General features: G+C 44.7%; 2 protein-coding genes across 5 annotated transcripts in view; one reads left to right on the plus strand and one right to left on the minus strand.

Moving 5' to 3' along the window:
- Positions 1-7,910: 7,910 nt before the first annotated feature.
- B3GALT6 (beta-1,3-galactosyltransferase 6) lies at positions 7,911-10,845 on the minus strand. The gene has a single exon (XM_001376033.5). It carries the CDS (start codon positions 10,843-10,845, stop codon positions 9,835-9,837), a length of 1,011 nt encoding a protein of 336 aa, XP_001376070.3. The 3' UTR covers positions 7,911-9,834.
- A 131-nt stretch (positions 10,846-10,976) lies between these two features.
- SDF4 (stromal cell derived factor 4) overlaps positions 10,977-16,781 on the plus strand; it is a 45,791-nt gene continuing 39,986 nt past the window's right edge. Inside the window, exons 1-2 of one of the 4 annotated variants that reach the window (XM_056796048.1) lie at positions 11,238-11,371; positions 15,250-15,324. The gene's annotated coding sequence lies outside the window, so the exon portion shown is untranslated. Of the gene's footprint in view, positions 11,085-11,231; positions 11,372-11,536; positions 11,674-15,249; positions 15,325-16,781 lie in introns of those variants that run through there. The other 3 variants (XM_007492052.3, XM_007492051.3, XM_001376017.5) reach the window with 3 other exon arrangements.

Below are 16,781 nucleotides of genomic sequence, written 5' to 3' on the forward strand. Positions count from 1 at the left end.
TTCCTTCCTTCCTCCCTGCCTTCCTTTCTTCCTTCCTTCCTTCCTTCCTTCCTTCCTTCCTTCCTTCCTTCCTTCCTTCCTTCCTTCCTTCCTTCCTTCCTTCCTTCCTTCCTTTCATCAAACCCTTACTTTTCATCTTAGAGTCATACTAAATATTGGTTCCAAGGCAGAAGAGCAGTAAGGGATAGGCAGTTTGGGGTTAAGTGACCTGCCTAGGGTCACACAACTAGGAAGTGTCTAAGAACAGATTTGAACTCCAAGCCCAGTGTGCTATCCACTGCACCACCTAGCTGCCTTTATTAAGCATTTACTAGGTGCCAAACAGCTGTGTTAAGCGCTGGGAACATAAATACAAATGCAAAGACAGCTCTTGTGGTCAAAGATCCTCTCTTCTTTTTTTAAGTAATTAATTTTTATATTTTGTTTTACCAATTATATGTAATAAATTTCCCAATCAATTTTCCCAAGTTAGATGATCCAAATTGTCTCGCTCTCTCACTTTTCTTCCCCTTCCTGGAGTTGGCAATTCGATCTCAGTTATACATGTATTGTCATGTAAAAGATTTCCATATTGTTCATTTTTGTAGAAGAATAATCATATAAAACATAAAACCATGAAATAAAAACCTACATAAACCAAAATGAAAAAATCATATGTTTTGATCTGCATGTGACTCCAACAGTTCTCTCTCTGAAGGGGGATAGTCTCCTTTGACATAGGTCCTTCAGAATTGTCCTGGAGCATTGTACTGCTGAGACTAGCTAAGTCTTTCACAGTTGCTCATCATACGGTATTGCTGTTTCTATGTGCAATTTTCTCCTGGGTCTGCTTATTTCACTCTGCATCTGTTCATGCCAATCTTCCCAGCTCCTTCTGAAATCTTCCTGTTCATCCTTCCTTACAGCACACTAGTGTTCCATCCCCATCATGGAGCACAATTTGTCCAGCCATTCCCCATCGGAGGGCCAAGGTGCCTTCTATTCTAATTGGGGGATATGACACACGGAGGGAAGTAGCAGCCAGGGAGGGCATTTTAGTTTGGAAAATTACTGGGATGGATGAGTGGAGCTTTTGGCAGTAGCTAGGCACAGAGACAAGGGCAAAGCTGACCTGATCATAGTTCGTGGTCCCAAGCCTTGAGAAGGGAGGGTCTAGAAGAGGGCTGCCCACTTTAACAAGGCAGTTGGTATAAGCTTTGCCAGGAAGAATCTGGGATAAAGGGCACTGGATGGTTTGAAGTAGGCTTTGGCACCTTTCAAGAAATCTATTCCACTTCAAGCAGTTTGATAGACAGCGTTCCATAGCTGTCACATAACATCAAGCTCCTCTTTGGCCTCCTATTTCCACAATATTTCCATTTATGATCACAGAGGCTTGGCTATCTTTAGAAAACAGTCACGTCTACCCTGTGCCTTAAGGTTTGCAGTGGTCCCTTATCACGTTATCTGGTCTGATGGTGGCAACAGCAATAGCCAGGTGGAGAAGTCTGCCTAGACCTCCCTCTTCACTGCTGCTCTGCTTTAAAGGTCCATCTGTCTTTCTATGCCGTCCAGTCTGTCTGTTCTGCCCCGGCTCACATTCTTACTCAGTCCAGGCCAACCCAACCAGCCCTTCTACACGCCAGGTGTTGGGTCATGTGCTGGAGACAGATAACAACCAGAAACTGTCCTCAGGGAGCTAACATTCTCCTCCAAAGAGCTGGGGCAGATACACAGCTAAGTACATACAAAACATACCAAGTACTTTCACCTGGGGAAGACAGGGAGCGGCCAATACCTGGGGAGAGATCAGCAAAGGTCTCAGGTAGGAGAGAATGAGCATTTGCACCCAGCTTTAGGGCTTGTGAAGCCCTTGACAAATATTAACCCAACTAAAATCCGGCCATTTACAGGAAGCCTTTCCCAATTTCCCTTAATTTGGGTGCCTTCCTTCTGTTAATTCATCCTTATCCCATCTAGAGTTTCTTGGTACATATTTGTTTGCTTTTTGTCTCCCCCATTAGACTGTAAGCTCTTGGAGGGCAGGAACTGTCCTTTGCCTCTTTTTAGCACATAGTAGGTGATAAATGTTTATTGATGGCACCTGCTAAGTTCTGTGGATGCAAACAAACAAACAAACAAACAAAAAGGCAAAAACACAGCCCAGTCCTCAAAGAGATAATATGTAGGCGTGAAATGTACACCATGTGTATAGTGTGATCTCTAAGGGTTGGGGGTCAGGACGGGAGGACCAGAAAAGTCTCTGAGGGTAGAAAGTAGTGTTTGTGCTGTGTCCTTGGAAGCAGAGGTGAGGCAAGTGGGCATTCCAGGCACTGGGAGCCACCAGTTCACAGGCAAGAAGGGAAGTGGAGTATGGTGTGTGAGGAACAGCAATTGCTGGTTGGTAGCATTTGTAGCAGGGGCTGAGGTGTGAGAAGATTGGAAGGGAGAAAGGGGCCGGGTTACAAAAAGCTTTAAATGCCACACAGAGGGCTTTATATTTGATCCGGGAGGGAATAAGGAGCCACTGGAGTTCACTGAGGGAAGGAGGGCAGGCACAAGATCAGGCTTTAATAAAGATTACCTTGGCAGCTATGTGGAAGAGGGTTTGGAGTAGGGAAGAGCCCAATGAGAAGGTGAAGAGCGTCTAAATTAGGGTTGGGGCTGGGTGATTAGAGAGGAGATATATATATAAGACACTTGTCGCGAAGGTAGAAATGAAGAGATTTGGACACAGATTGGTGACTGGGATGTTGCATCCTTGAAAGTAATAGAATTGGGAAGAGGGAAGGATTTTAGGCAGCAGGAAGACAATGAGTTCTCCCATGAGAGTTCTCCTTTGAGCTGTGAGCTAATGAGATCACCCAGAGAGATAGCAGTATGGAACAAAAAGAGGAGCTGGCTCAGGATGGAGCCTTAGGGGATACCCATGCCTATTGGACCAGCCAAAGAGACAGAGAAGATTGGTTAGAGAGTTAAGAAATATCATTAAAAAATTAAGGAAGGAGCAAGTATCAAGGAGAAGAGGGAATTCAATAGTATCAAAGGTGGCAGAGGAGCTACAGGCCATATCTGCTAGACTAGAAGCTCCTTGAGGACAGGGCTGTTGCTTGTCTCTTTTGTATCCAGCAGAATAGGACCGAGATGAAGCCATTGATTGATAGATCTTTGGTAACTTTGGAGACAGCAGTTTTGGTGGGATGATGAGGTTGGAAGGTGGATTATAGAATGTTTAGGAAGCTGAGAAGTAATGACATAGAGCATAGCTGGATTTCTCAAGGTGTTTAGCTGCCAAGGGGACTCAACTCTACTCATGTGCAAGATGAGAACACAGAAAAAGCAACTCGCCCAAGATCACAGATTAGGTGCTTTTGATTGTGGGGACTCTTATTTAGTGTATTTTTGCTTTTTTTTGGGGGGGGGGTCTTCCTAGGACAGCATTTGGCATAGTGTTTAATAAATAGTTTTTGATGTAAGTAGCAGAGCTGAGATTTGAACCAAGGTCTCCTGACTCCAAACACTGAAGACTTCACAGCATCCTAAGCAGGATCCTGGTAGAAGGCTCTGGAGGAAGTCCCATAGCCATGCCTCTGTCCTGTTCTCTATCTGCTCTCAGCAGGGCCCTGAATCAAATGCTGATGCATAGCAGTTCTCATCTTCTTCCTCCTCGACTCTCTCCCTTGACTGCAGTGCCAAACCTCCAGGGTCTCCCATCTCCTTTCCTCTCCTAGTTTGGTGCCCAGAAGGCAGCTGCTCCTTGGATCCTAGGTACTTACAGCCTCTGTGGGTCTGAACTCTTTGAAAGTGGAATTCCCATCACCCAGCCAGTTACTTTTTTTTTTGACCCTTCCTTTCCATCTTAGAATTGATATTGGTTCCAAGGCAGAAATGTGGTAAGGACTAGGCAATGGGGGTTAAATAATTCGCCCAGGGCCACACAGCTAGGAAATATGAGGCCAAGTTTGAACCCCAAACCTCCCATCTCCAGGCCTGGCTCTCTATTCACTGAGCCATCTAACTGCTTCTTCATTGACTTCCTTTGAGCAATCCATCAATAGATAATCATGGTCTTGCTCAATTCAGTTCAATCCCAACAAACACTGGGTGCCAGATATTATGCTATGTGCTGGAGTTATGACAATTAGCTCTTAGCAAATGAGGAAAAAAAGTTAGCGTGCAGCTAGTGTGAGTGAGAAACCCCCCTGCCCCACTTTATGATAATTATTTCAGTTTTAGTAGCTTTCTTATTAGCAGTTGTCTTGACTGATCAGGACATGATTCTAGCTAAGCAATGTTCCGAGTCTGAATGAGCAGTCGTTTGGCTTAAGCTAGCATTAGATTTGGGTTAGGGCTATTGCTCTTTCTGAATGAGTATCAAAAGTGCAGGACATCCTAAAATGGGTAAGTTACCACCTATAATAACCCTTTAGCCTTACAGCACCCTCCTTTTTCAGCTGACATGGCATGATTTTCTTATATTACAGTGCTGTTCCTACCTATGCTTGGTGTATGATATTTCTGTCACTCATCGTTCTTGGAGCATAATCTTTTGGGTACATTAGGAGGCCACTCACAAGGCTTGGGAGTCTTTGGTCTTGACCAGAGTCCGGCTTTATTGTGAGATTGGCTCTCTCTCAATAAACCTATTTCTTTTTGGCTTGGAGATTTTGTTTCTTTTATTGGCACTTCTTCTGATCAATAATTTTCACCTCACTGGTGGTGCAGTGGATGGGCTAGGAATCAGAAACTCATCTCCCTGAGTTCAAATCTGGTCTTGGATACTTCTTAGTTGTGTGACCCTGGGCAAGTCAATTCACCCTGTTGGCCTCAGTTTCCTCATCTATAAAATGAGCTGGAAAAGTAAATGGTAAACCACTGTAGTATCTTAGCCATGAAAACCCCAAATGGGCTTGTGAACAGTCACAGCTGAAACAACTGAACAAATGAGAAAGGACTGTCTGTTACTGTAACAGTTAAAATTTAGGGGAGACGGGGAGATTGAGGCATCTGAGGCAGGTAGAAATTAGTTTCTCTCTGCAAGAAGTATTATATTTTTTAGAGGTTTATTAAAGGTTAAAGATTAAAGAATATACAAGTAAGAAACATGTGCCTAGGCCAGAGGCCTAGACAAAATAACCTCACATCACGCAAGAGACTCGCCTGCTCCAAAACGGAAGTCCAAAAAGAGCCAAGAGAGAGACCTCTCAAAAGCCTCTGAATCAGCTTAAATACCTTCTCGATCTCGGCCCAGGTGAGATTATGAGGCATTCTGGGGAAGTGGAGCAAAGGCTCATGGGGATTGTAGTCCTGTATTCGAGTCTATTTTTTACATTACATAAAATTGCTCCCAATATAGTATTTTTTTTCTATTTTTTTTAACCTTTACCTTCTGTCTTAGAATCAATACTGTATATTGGTTCCAAGGCAGAAGAGTGGTAAGATCTAGGTAATGGGGGTTAAGTGACTTGCCCAGGGTCACATAGCTGGGAAGTGTCGGAGGCCAGATTTGAACCCAGAACTTCCTGTCTCTAGGCCTGGCTCTCAATCCACTGAGTCACCCAGCTGCCCCTTAGAGCCTCTTTTCTGCCTCTAAGATAAAATATAAATCCATTCCTATAGGCCTTTGATTAAAACCATTAAATATGGTCCTCTCTTTCCAGTCTGGTTATTCTTTGCTTCCCCTTATTAAGTGGTGCCACCCTTTTCCAGTGATCCCTTCAACACGGTCTCTAGAAATTGGCCCCCTGACATGTAGCTACAGGAAGACAGCACTGATGGGGCTCTTTAAATCCAACAAACTGTGCCATTTAAAACAACTTTGGTTTTGTTTGGGCAGTATCATTGACACCATAAAAACCAAGCCCCAAACTTGGATTGGAATATCCACAATTAGGGGCTAAATTAGGAAGTGAAGAATAGCAAGATTTTGTTAAGCGAGTTAAACCTAGGTGCTACGTCTTGGTTCTGCATCTGGAAGCCTGTAAATATGGTATATAAAGACCTGATCTAAATGGCACACAAATTGGGCCTCTGAGTCATCCCACCTAACTTGGCTGGAGCTCCTCAAAATCTTGGACTTTAAATGAACCAAAACCCGCCCTCCCCTCATATTAGCAATCACATTTTGTAATACCTTGCCCTCCCCCAAGGTGCTAATTCCAGAGGGTACAAAGTTAAGGGAAGGCTTGTTTGGGGGAAGCCTCACTAGCTAAAGCCACTCTTTCTTTCTTCTCTCTCTTCTTCCTTTTTCTTTCTTTCTTTCTTTCTTTCTTTCTTTCTTTCTTTCTTTCTTTCTTTCTTTCTTTCTTTCTTTCTTTCTTTCTTTCTTTCTTTCTTTCTCTTTCTTTCTTCCTTCCTTTCTTTCTTTTTTCTCTTTTTCTTTCTTTCTTCTTTTCTCTTTCTTCCTTTCTTTCTTTTCTCTCTTCCTTCCTTCCTTCCTTCCTTCCTTCCTTCCTTCCTTCCTTCCTTCCTTCCTTCCTTCCTTCCTTCCTTCCTTCCTTCCTTCCTATGGGGCAGTAACTTCGTATAGAAACCTCAATTTATCTTTCTGAATTAATTTTTTTTGTTGTTTCATGCCTAATTTCCTCTTTATCACACTAAAATCTGGGGCTCTTGTGTACTCCTGGCACTAAACATTTATTAAGCACCTGACACATTAAAAAATATTTCTGGAATCACTTTTGAAATGACTTTGTATTTACTTGTGCCCTATTCTTTGTGCTGACTTCAGAAGTAAGTAAGCTCCTTGCGGCCAGGAGCTCCTTTCAATTTTTGTCTTATCTCCGAGGCATATTCTCAAGGTAAAGGAGGACATTTAAAACCAAACTGGGACAGGAAATGTGAAGCCAACAGGAAAATGGCTCCAGAGTTTGGAGCCGCCTCGACACTGATTTTGGTGGACGACCCTGGGCAGTTAGCCTTTCTTCTCTCAGTGTGCTTGTTTGGAGAGTGGAGAAAACACCTATATTCTAGCATAGATTAGGGGTTGAGTCAAAGTCTGTCACTGAAGGGTTATAGGAACATGTCTTTATTAATTTGATGATCTTGATGCTTTTAGATTGTGGGGATCTTTCAGGGTGGGATCTGTACTTACTTTATTTTTGTGCCTTTATGTCCTTCATTCTTAAAACCTTTTTTTAAAAATAAATAAAATAAGGGCAGGAGAAAATAGCTAGAACTCTAGCAGGAGTGACCAATGGAACAGGATCATTTGTTCAATGTGAAGCAAAAAGCCACTGAGAGCTATTAAAATACAGAGGCACTGATGTTTATCTAAGTTTTAAATTGGAATTAAAGAGTGTTTATAATGGATATATTTTAAAGCATCATCTTTTAAAAAAAAAAGATAAATGGAATAGTATTCCTGATGTCTGGATGCTTAAGAGTTTGAAATGGAATGCTCTTGTGACAGCTTACCAAATTATTTTACTAGATCCTTAAAGATCCTATGCTGTTAAAAAAAACAACTTATTATTTCTATACTCCATCTAGGGATTTAAAAGGCAGAAAGCCACAGTGGACAAAGAACTGGTCTTGGAGACAGAAGACCTTTTCCAAGTCTCAACTCTGACTTTGGAAGCCTGGGCTCTGTGTTCTAGGCCCAGAACCACACTAGTAGATGAAGTGCTCTTTGGGGGTCTAGCTTCCCACTAGAATCAATGATGCCATCCCTATCCCTGGCTCCTGTGAACATTGATATGGACTGTAGGTTATTTCTTTTATTTTTAAACCCTTACTTTCTGTCCTAGGAATAACTAAGACAGAAGGGCAAGGGATAAGCAAATAGGGTTAAAGTGACTTGACCAGTCAGTCACACAGTTAGGTGAGCCATCTGACTTACATTTGGGTTAGTAAAATAATCCATGTGTAATAATTTGTATAAAACAAAAGTCACAAAAAATGTATCTAAAAAAGTTAAAATGAGTTTAGAGTTCAGTTGATAAAATGGAGGTTCATTTATTTTAATCTCAAGGACAAGATTTCACTTTTCCACATTTGCCAGTGAAAAAAGAGGAATTAAAAGCATCTGATACCATTGGGTAAGGCCTTTTCCTAGGAACCATTTTCTTTGTTGTTTAAAGGTAATATCACAACAGGAAATACTTCTTTTGAGCATTTGGAAAACCTTGGACCTATTTTAAAGAATTCTAGATTGCCAGGTGGTGTAATGGATAGAATGCTAGGCATGAAGTATGGAGGTTCTGGGTTCAAATGTGGCCTCAGACACCTCCAAGTTGTGTGATGCTGGGCAAATCGCTCAATCCCATTTGCCTAGCTCTTACTCTTCTGTCTTAAGAGTTGTTACTAGCATAGAATGTAAGGGTTAAAAAAAAAAGAATTCAGTTTCTTGTCTGCATGTCTGCTGACAAGCTACAAGAATAAAAGAATGTGGAAGAGAGAGAAATCCTTCTCACTGCCTGGTTAGAGGAGGTTGTGGCTATTCACTCTGTGAAGAGATCCTTAAAAGGAGAGTCTCTACAAAAAGACGATATATGTAAACTGTTAAGATTAATGGATGGTTTCTACATTCTTGCCAATTTAAATGGACATGAAGCAATTTGGGATTATAAAACTCAGAATCTAAAAACAAACTGCACATTCACGAATGTGAAGTTTTGGTAAGACAGAAGAAGAATTAAAGACTTTTCATTAAATAATATTCAAATGCTCAGAACCTCACATTCAGCACAAGCTCCTCACTATACATATTTACAGTATTTATAAATATATCACAGTTAAGCACTGAACTGGATTTACAGTACTGCCTTCCCCTAGAGACATACGGCCAGCCGACCATTAAATACAGCCACTCCGAAAGAAAAGTTTTACCTGCGACACCAAATATTGCTAAATGCCAGACGAAGAAGGCTACATTAAATGAAATTACAATGGCTTTTGCTAGAATCTCTTTTTACTGCGTAGTGTAAAAGGGGTCAAAAAGTGATTTCCTTTCCAGCCATTAAAATAGTTTTCCCTCCAAGGATGAGTATTGTTTAAAATGAGTTGAGGAAAATTTATCCAGTCCCACCCCAGAGTATATACACTTTTGATTCCTTTGGCATAAGTGACTAAAACATGGGTCAATTTTAGTTACTAGTATTTTGAAGTTTGTCTCTGGCCCTAGGTAACAGGGCTGGGGAGGCTGGCCTGGCTCAGAATTGGGGGATGGGTTGGGGTGAAGGTCATGTGACCACCATGTGCAACTTTCAATAAATAAATCGAGGGGACAGAAAAATTTCTTCCTGTCCAAATGTCTAGAGCAGCATCAGTGGCAGTCTGTAGGCCACTGCTGGGTGTTAGCGGCCCCAAACGCAGGGTTTGGAGGAATGGGAACTGGAATAATAGGTTAGACATGAGGAAGGCACCAGGATCGCAATTAGGGAGCAGCTTCCCCGGCATTCTTCCAGTGGCCCAGCCCAGGTCCAGCCCCCAGGACAATGGCGATCACTGCCCCAAATAGTCTTCTCTGCCCGGTCCCAGCCGGCCAGGTGTAGCTGCCCTGGCCCCGTGTCCTGCCCCGCACAGACTGGTTCACTGCACTGGACACAGCCTCGGGCCGCTCCGTTGGACAAGTAGCTATCCCAGCCTTGTCCTACCCCCATCCACAGTCGTGGCCATCGCACTGGGCGCAGCCTGGGGACCTCCATCAGGGGCCAGCCTGTGTCCTGCCCCGTGCAGTTGAGATGACTGCTCCAAGCACAGTCTTCTCTGCCGTGTCCAAGCCAGTCAGCACCGTCCGCTGCTCCCAGTTGGACGGGAAGGACAAGAAGCTGTCTTGGCCTCCTGCACAATCGCTGACACCGCCCCGGGCACAGGCTGAGGCCCAGCCTGGCGCCACTGTCTGGCTGCTGCTGCTCAGGGAATGCCTTCCCGGCGGCGACAGCATTGAGAAGGCGGCACATCCCAGTCGTAGACGTAAGAAAGGCGTAGGCGCACCTCCTGTGGGCACAGGTGGCCATGCTGAGCCAGGCTGCGCTGCTTGGCACGCATGTCGTCGGGGCTCTGCTTGTGCGTCACAAGGTATTGGTTACTGCAGCCACGCGAGCGATACTCCGTGTCGAAGCGCGGGTCGTGTTCACGGTGCACATCGACAGGCGCCAGCCAGGCGCCCAGGGACACATCCTCACTGCGCCAGTGCTGCAACACGTCGCGGCTGCGGCTCACAAAGCGCACCAGATCTGCCGAGAGCACGTAGCCGCCGCCCAGCGCATAGGGCAGGTAGTGGTCGCAGAGCAGCCAGGCGGCTTCGCGCCAGCGCCCGCCAGCTTGCACACGCCCGCGCCCCGAAAAGAAGCCCCAGTAGAGGCGGCGGCGCTGCTCGGGCCCTCGCGCGCGCAGCTCGTCACGCAGGGCGCCCAGGCGTGCGAACGTGTCGTCATCAGCTTTGAGCACGAAGTCGAAGGCCACGTGTTCGTCGAGCCACGCGAACATAGCCAGCACCTTGGCCGTGAGATTCTCGTAGGCATCGCGCACGGGCAGCAGCAGCAGGTCGCCGTGCAGCGCCTGCTCCCTCTCCAGCGCGCGTCGCTCAGGGGCTGCCAGCCCGGCCGTTCCTACCACGAAGCGCGCCCATACGTCGGCCAGTGGCCCCGGTTGCCCAGCATCCGCTAGCCACGTGCTGCGTACGGCGCGCCGCCGCTCCGTACCCGCGGGCGCGCTCACCACCAGCACTGCCAAGAATGCGCGCTCTGCGAGCTCGCCCGCTTCGACTGGCGCATGCGCGTCTGCTGCCACTGCCACCGCGCGCCCGCCCCCCGCGCCCTCGGGCGCGCACCTGGCCAGCCAGAGCAGTGCGGTGGCTGATAGCGCCAGGCCAGCTAGTACCAACGCTGTGCGGTGCCTACACACGAGCCGAAGCAGGTTCATCGCACCCGTTCGCACGCGGGGCTGCGTGCGCACCTCCTCTCTGCCGACCTTTACAGCCTGCTCCGAGGAGGGGGCGTCCGTCGATGGTGGTGGTGGGGCAGCGCGCGTTGCTGTTGCGCGTGCGCGGATTGGCCTCTCGGAATTCCCTTCATCCGGGGCCGTAACGCTTTTCCCTTCGCCTCTCTCCCGTGGGCGGTGCTCCCCTATCTTGGTCACCGAGGCGAAAGTGAGAGGGATGGGTGCGTAAAATCGTGAAAAGGACCGCGGAGGCGTGTCTCCCTCCGAGGGCGCTGAGGTGGCAGGGCTAAGGGGCGGGGTCGGGTGTCCCGTGGCACGTGATGAGGACGTTGTTGCCGTCTCTTCCGCCCGGAAGAAAGATGGTGGCAGGGAGGCCCTAGTGACCTTAGATTCAGTGGCCGCTTGCCTCTCCCCGCCCCTTCCCTCAAGAAAGATGGCGGCCGCCTGTGCTGGCTTCCGTTGACTGTGTCGTGGACTTTGCTCTTGGGCATCGTCGGGGCTCCGGGCGGTGAGTGACTGGGCTACGCTTTGGGGCCCCTGGGCTGCGCTGGGCGAGAGGAAGGTTCATGGGTTACGGGGTCACGAGCCGTTCTTGTCGGAGATGTCCTACTAGGAGACCCCCGGCGATGGGGAGCTCACTCCCCAGTTACTGACAGTCGGGTTTGTCCCGTTTCGAAGGTATCCGGGGATCATAGGGTCACATTGTTTGGACTAGAGTCTGGGTCCTGCTTGAAGACTTACGGCGAGAGGCAGCTCACTTCTTTCCGGAGGATCACAAACTGATCGAGCTGGAGGGGACTCCCGTCGGAGGTCAAGGATCACAAATTATTTGAGCTGGAGGGGAGACCTCGGGATGTTACCTTATGCTAGGGTCCGGCTTGAAGACCCCCGGCTATGGGGAGTTCACTTAGGAGTCCGCTGGTGGCGAGGAGCTTCCCTCCCTGTATTGTCCCACACCACCAAATCCTACTGTACCCTACTCTGATCATCCCCCTCTCAAGTCCTTCTCTTAGCCTCAGCTGGCCTGCAGCCTTCTCTGGCTCCCACTTAGCGATATCTCTTTTATGAGGCTTAGAGCTTGTGTACTTATTGTCTCCGGGGATACACTACTAGTGGGCTGTCTTTCTATTTTTGTATCCTCAGAGTTTAGTCCAGTGCTAAGCTGTAGTGGGTGCTTAATAAAGGCCTGTTGACCAACTGTTAAGTATGAGTTCTGGAGCCCTGGGCCCATAGATTTAGAACTTTGGAAGGGACTTTAGAGTTTTTCAAGTTTAACTCCTCTTTATGGAGGTGAACAAATTGATCCAGAGAGATTGTGAGAGGGGCAGAATTCAGTGAAATAAACACAAACCCCATAGATATAGAAAAGAGGAGAGGAGCATTTTGGGTTGTTTACCAACAGACTAGAGATTTACTTATTTTTATTTTGTTGTCTCTTAAAATATATATTTTTCAATAAGATTACACATTTAGAGTCAGAGAGGGACCTTAGAGGTTTTCTGGTCCAACTCCCCAAGGTTTTAAAGAGGCAAATGATCCTAGAGAAGAAAGTGACCTGCTCAAGATTACTGAAACCAGTGTGAGAGTTAGGATTTGAACCTGGTTCCTTTGAATCCAGGACTCAGACAAGCAGCTCTCAGGGAACTGCACTGTGAATGGGCCCCCTGTTATATTTAAGAAATAAGGAAAAGGCATAATGGTTTGAGGTTGGAGAAACTTTGAACCTCTGAAGGACCTGAAGGACCAGGAAAAATTTTCTGGAGGAGGAGGAGGGGAAGGTGTAGAGAGACAGGCCTGAGGGTGAAGAAGGGAGCAGGGTTGAGTCAATTGAGTTAATAGAGCAGCTAGTTGGCTGGAACCAGATTGTAGAACACCCAAAATGCCAGCTGGTAGAAAGGGAGGGAAATGTGTTATTCAGAATTCTTCATAGTGCACATCTCAAAATCAGTCTCAAGTTATTTGGGGGGATTGTCTTTGGTTTTCGAATCATCTGTCTCTGCAGGTAATGGAAGGTCCAATGAACTTACTTTTAAACCAGAGAGAACGCTTCTTTAGGACCAAAAGCAAAGGGAGCTTGGAAAAGAAATCCAAAGCCTTTTGTGGTTATCTTACCCTTTAAAAATTTTTTATTTTTACCTGACTTTGAGACACAGAGCTAAGAATCAAGAAAATTCCCAATTTCCCTCTCATCCCACTCCCCTCAAAATGTATTCTGTTGATGAATCACTAAAATACCAGCTCTAAACTCCTTTTCCAAACTAGGATCCAGGGAGAACTCAATCTTCTCTCCTTCCCTCCCTCCATCTCTCTTTTCCCCTATCTCTTTTGCCTGCTGAGTCAGCCCAGTTTGAATACAGAGTGGTGAAAGGAACTTGGGATCTGAAGAGTAGGGAATATGTCTGAAATGGGAGTCCCTAAGGCTAAGGTGACTGAAAGAGGACCCAAGGCTATAGAAAGGACATAGATTTCCAGGGAAGGCTCCTACTGCCTTCAAATCCTTCTGGGATGAGTAGCCATTGCTGTGCTTGCCTTTACAGAACCAGACTGCCCAACCTCCTCTTCAAGATCCAGCTCTTCACCAAAATTGCAGATCTGTTGCTGTGAGATCTTGGGACCCTAGAGAAACAGGGTCTCCTGGTTTCCCCATTCTCTTTTCTTGGTGCATCTTGTGTCTGGCTTATAGAAGGACTGTTTCCATGTGATCATTGCTCCCAGCTGCTTCTGTAGCAGGGGACCAGACTCCCTGGGGTTCTTGAGCTAGCTACAGTGGTTCAAAACCACAGATAGTGGTTCCAGAGAGCTCCTGATGTGATGCTTCCCTGAGTCTGAGCATAATGTAGACAGATCCTCTCCCAAGTTGGCTTTTTGGCAAACTCCTTGAGCTCCTCAGGGTCTTCTGTGATTTTTTTCTTCTATTCTCCACTGGCTCAAGCTTGGTTGACCATCAATGTGGCTTTGAAGATCCCAGAACGACCCTCAACTCTAGGCTTTCTATTCCCTCTCCCCACATCTAGTAGAAGTAGTTGGGAGTCATTTACCCAACTCATTGGTTTTCAGCCTTACCCCTAACTCTCTGGTGGGAGAAAAGCTTCCCTGGCCCAAGTGCTGAGCCTTTTTATAGAGACACCCAGTCTGGGTTGTGAAACCCAGGTGCTGTATATAACCTCCAGCCTTCCTTGATTTCCATTTGTATGGGACAGCTAGGTTCAAGTCTATATTCAGATATTTACTAGCTGTGTGTCTAGCCAAGTCTCTTAACCTCTGCCTGCCTCAGTTTCCTCAACTATAAAATGGGGATGACAATAGCATCTACCTTCTGGGGTATGATCTTGAGGATCATAAGAGATAACATTTGTAAAGTATTTGGGCCTGCCACCCATTATCTCATCTGATAATTTTCCCAGTTGCCTTCCTGATAAAGGGCATAGAAAAGGGATGAGCATTCCCATTTTAGAATTAGACTTGTGCATCAGAGCATGGAAGGAGTACTTTCCCAAGGTCCTAGGTCCATTAAGTATTGAAGCTGGTACTTGAATCCTAATCTCTAAATTAAATTAAAAACTATTGCAACTCTCCTGAGAGAAAAAAATAGGTTTGTCCTCTGCTAGGAAAAGTGTGAATTTAGGGGTGTCTGCTAAGGTGGTAAGTGTGTGTGTGTGACGGATTTATAAAGGCCTTTATAAAAGGCATTTTGACTTTATTGAATGAAAAGTATACTGTATCATAGTCATCTAAGTAGTCAGCACATTTTCTCTGATCTCCTGCAGCCTAAGCAGAATAAATAATTAGACACTGAATACAGTAGAGATCCTAGAATCACATCCTGAAAGGTATATATAAATAACATGTTCATTTTTCTCATGCTAAATGCACATAGAGATTCTTAAACTGGCTTCCATGGATATATTTCAGGGTGTCTGTGCTCTTGAAAGGGGAAAAAAATTACATTTTAATTTTCATTATGCTAACTGAATTTAAGTATTTTCTTCAGTTATTCAGTTATGAATTTAGGTAACACAATGTTCTGAGAAGAGGCATGTAAGCTTCACTAGGTTGCTAAAGGGCTCTATGACATAATACTCTGATGTTCATGAAGTTGAAAGGTGGATGGTCCTTTCATGCTATTTATTTATTTAATTTAATTTTAATTTTTAATTTTTTCCCATGGTTTCCATGATTCTTGTTGTCTTCTTCCCCTCTTCTCTCCTACTTCCTGGAGATGACAAGCAATTTCACTGGGTCATACATATATTATTACTCAAAACCATTTTCCATATTATTCATTTTTATAATAGAGTAATCTTTTAAAACCAAAACCCCAAACCCTATACTCATTATAAACAAGTGATAAATCACATGTTTTCTTCTGGATTTCTATTCCTACAGTTCTTTCTCTAGAGGTGGATAGCATTCTTTCTCACAAGTCTCTCAGAGTTGTCCTACATCACCAAATCTTCTAAGGTATAGTCTGAGTAGTTTTAAGATTCACAAAAGTCAATTACATTTGATCGTTCCACAATATTTCAGTTACTGTGCATAACCTCTCACATGATTTAGATTATTTTTTTTCTTCCTCCCTCCCTTTCTGGATGTAGTTGAAATTTACAATGCACATAGATGATTTCATTGAACTAATTGAATTAGTTTAACCTTTTCTCCATGAAATGAAGTACCTGCTATTTCCTATTTTTTTTTTGACTAGTGTGGCCAGTGGTACAAGACTCTTTGAACTATGAGATCTTTTATATCATTGACCTCCTTGAGGTTGTGTTCTTGGTAATGGGATGGCCAGATAGATTACAGGTATGAACAACAGTTTAGTAGTGGTTCTTGTCTAATTACAAATTATGGTATAGAATGATCAGATCAATGTCTAGTTTCTCCAAAAGTGTATTTGTTAATGTGCCTATTTACCTGCAGCCCTGCCAACATCTTTGCTCGTTGAGTATGATGTGAGACTTCAGTTGTTTTAATTTGTATTTCCTCCGAGTGATTTGAAGCATACTTTCATGAGCCTGTTAAAAGTTGGCATTACTTCTCCAAGAAATGTTTGTTTAAATCTTTTCCCCACTTATCTGTTGGATAATCAGCCTTTTGGTTGTTTAAAGGCAGTTCACATTCTTCCCATGGCAAGGTCACCGGCCTCCTCCCAGTTCTGGCTCTTTTTTCCTAGGTCATAGGATCACTGATTTAGTGCTGAGATGGACTTCAGAGGTCCCCTAACCCTTTAATTCATTTTACAGATGAAGAAATTAAGGCTTAGACAATCAAATGATTTGTCAGATATGTGTCACAAAAACTAATAAATAGCTTAATTGGTCTTCCAATCACCTGTGTCATTCACAGAATCCTTGAATTTGGGAGTTGGAAGAGACTTCAGTGACTGGTTCAGTCTCCTCATAAAAGGAATGCTTGTTATAATATACCTGACAAGCAGTCATTGGACTTCTGCTCAGAGACCTTCAAAAAAAGGACACCCTCCACGTCTTAAGGCAACTCATTACGCTTTGGGGATGGTTTTCCCAATATCAAGCCTCAGTTTCTCTCTTGAATCTGCTTTCTGAAGCCAAATAGAATAAGTCTTAATTCTTCATCCATATGACATTCCTTCAAGATATCTGAAGACAGCTAGCATCTCTTTCTTTCCACTTCAAACCCTGAATCTTTTCCAGGCCGAACATCTTCAATTCTTTAATCGTCATGTGACTGGGACTCAATGTCTTTAGCATCCATCTTGCTTGCCCCTCTTCTGGATGCTTTCTAATTTATCAAATGTCTTTAAATCTTAGTTTTAAGATTTAATCCCAATGCTCCTGATGAGTTCTAACCTAGTCCTGGAAATTATGTTCTTATTGACAGAAAAATTGTTCAAACATTTGATGATGCCATTCATATGTATCAACACACAGTTTATTACA

Source organism: Monodelphis domestica, chromosome 4 (genome assembly GCF_027887165.1).
Source record: "Monodelphis domestica isolate mMonDom1 chromosome 4, mMonDom1.pri, whole genome shotgun sequence".
Taxonomy (NCBI): Eukaryota; Metazoa; Chordata; class Mammalia; order Didelphimorphia; family Didelphidae; genus Monodelphis; species Monodelphis domestica.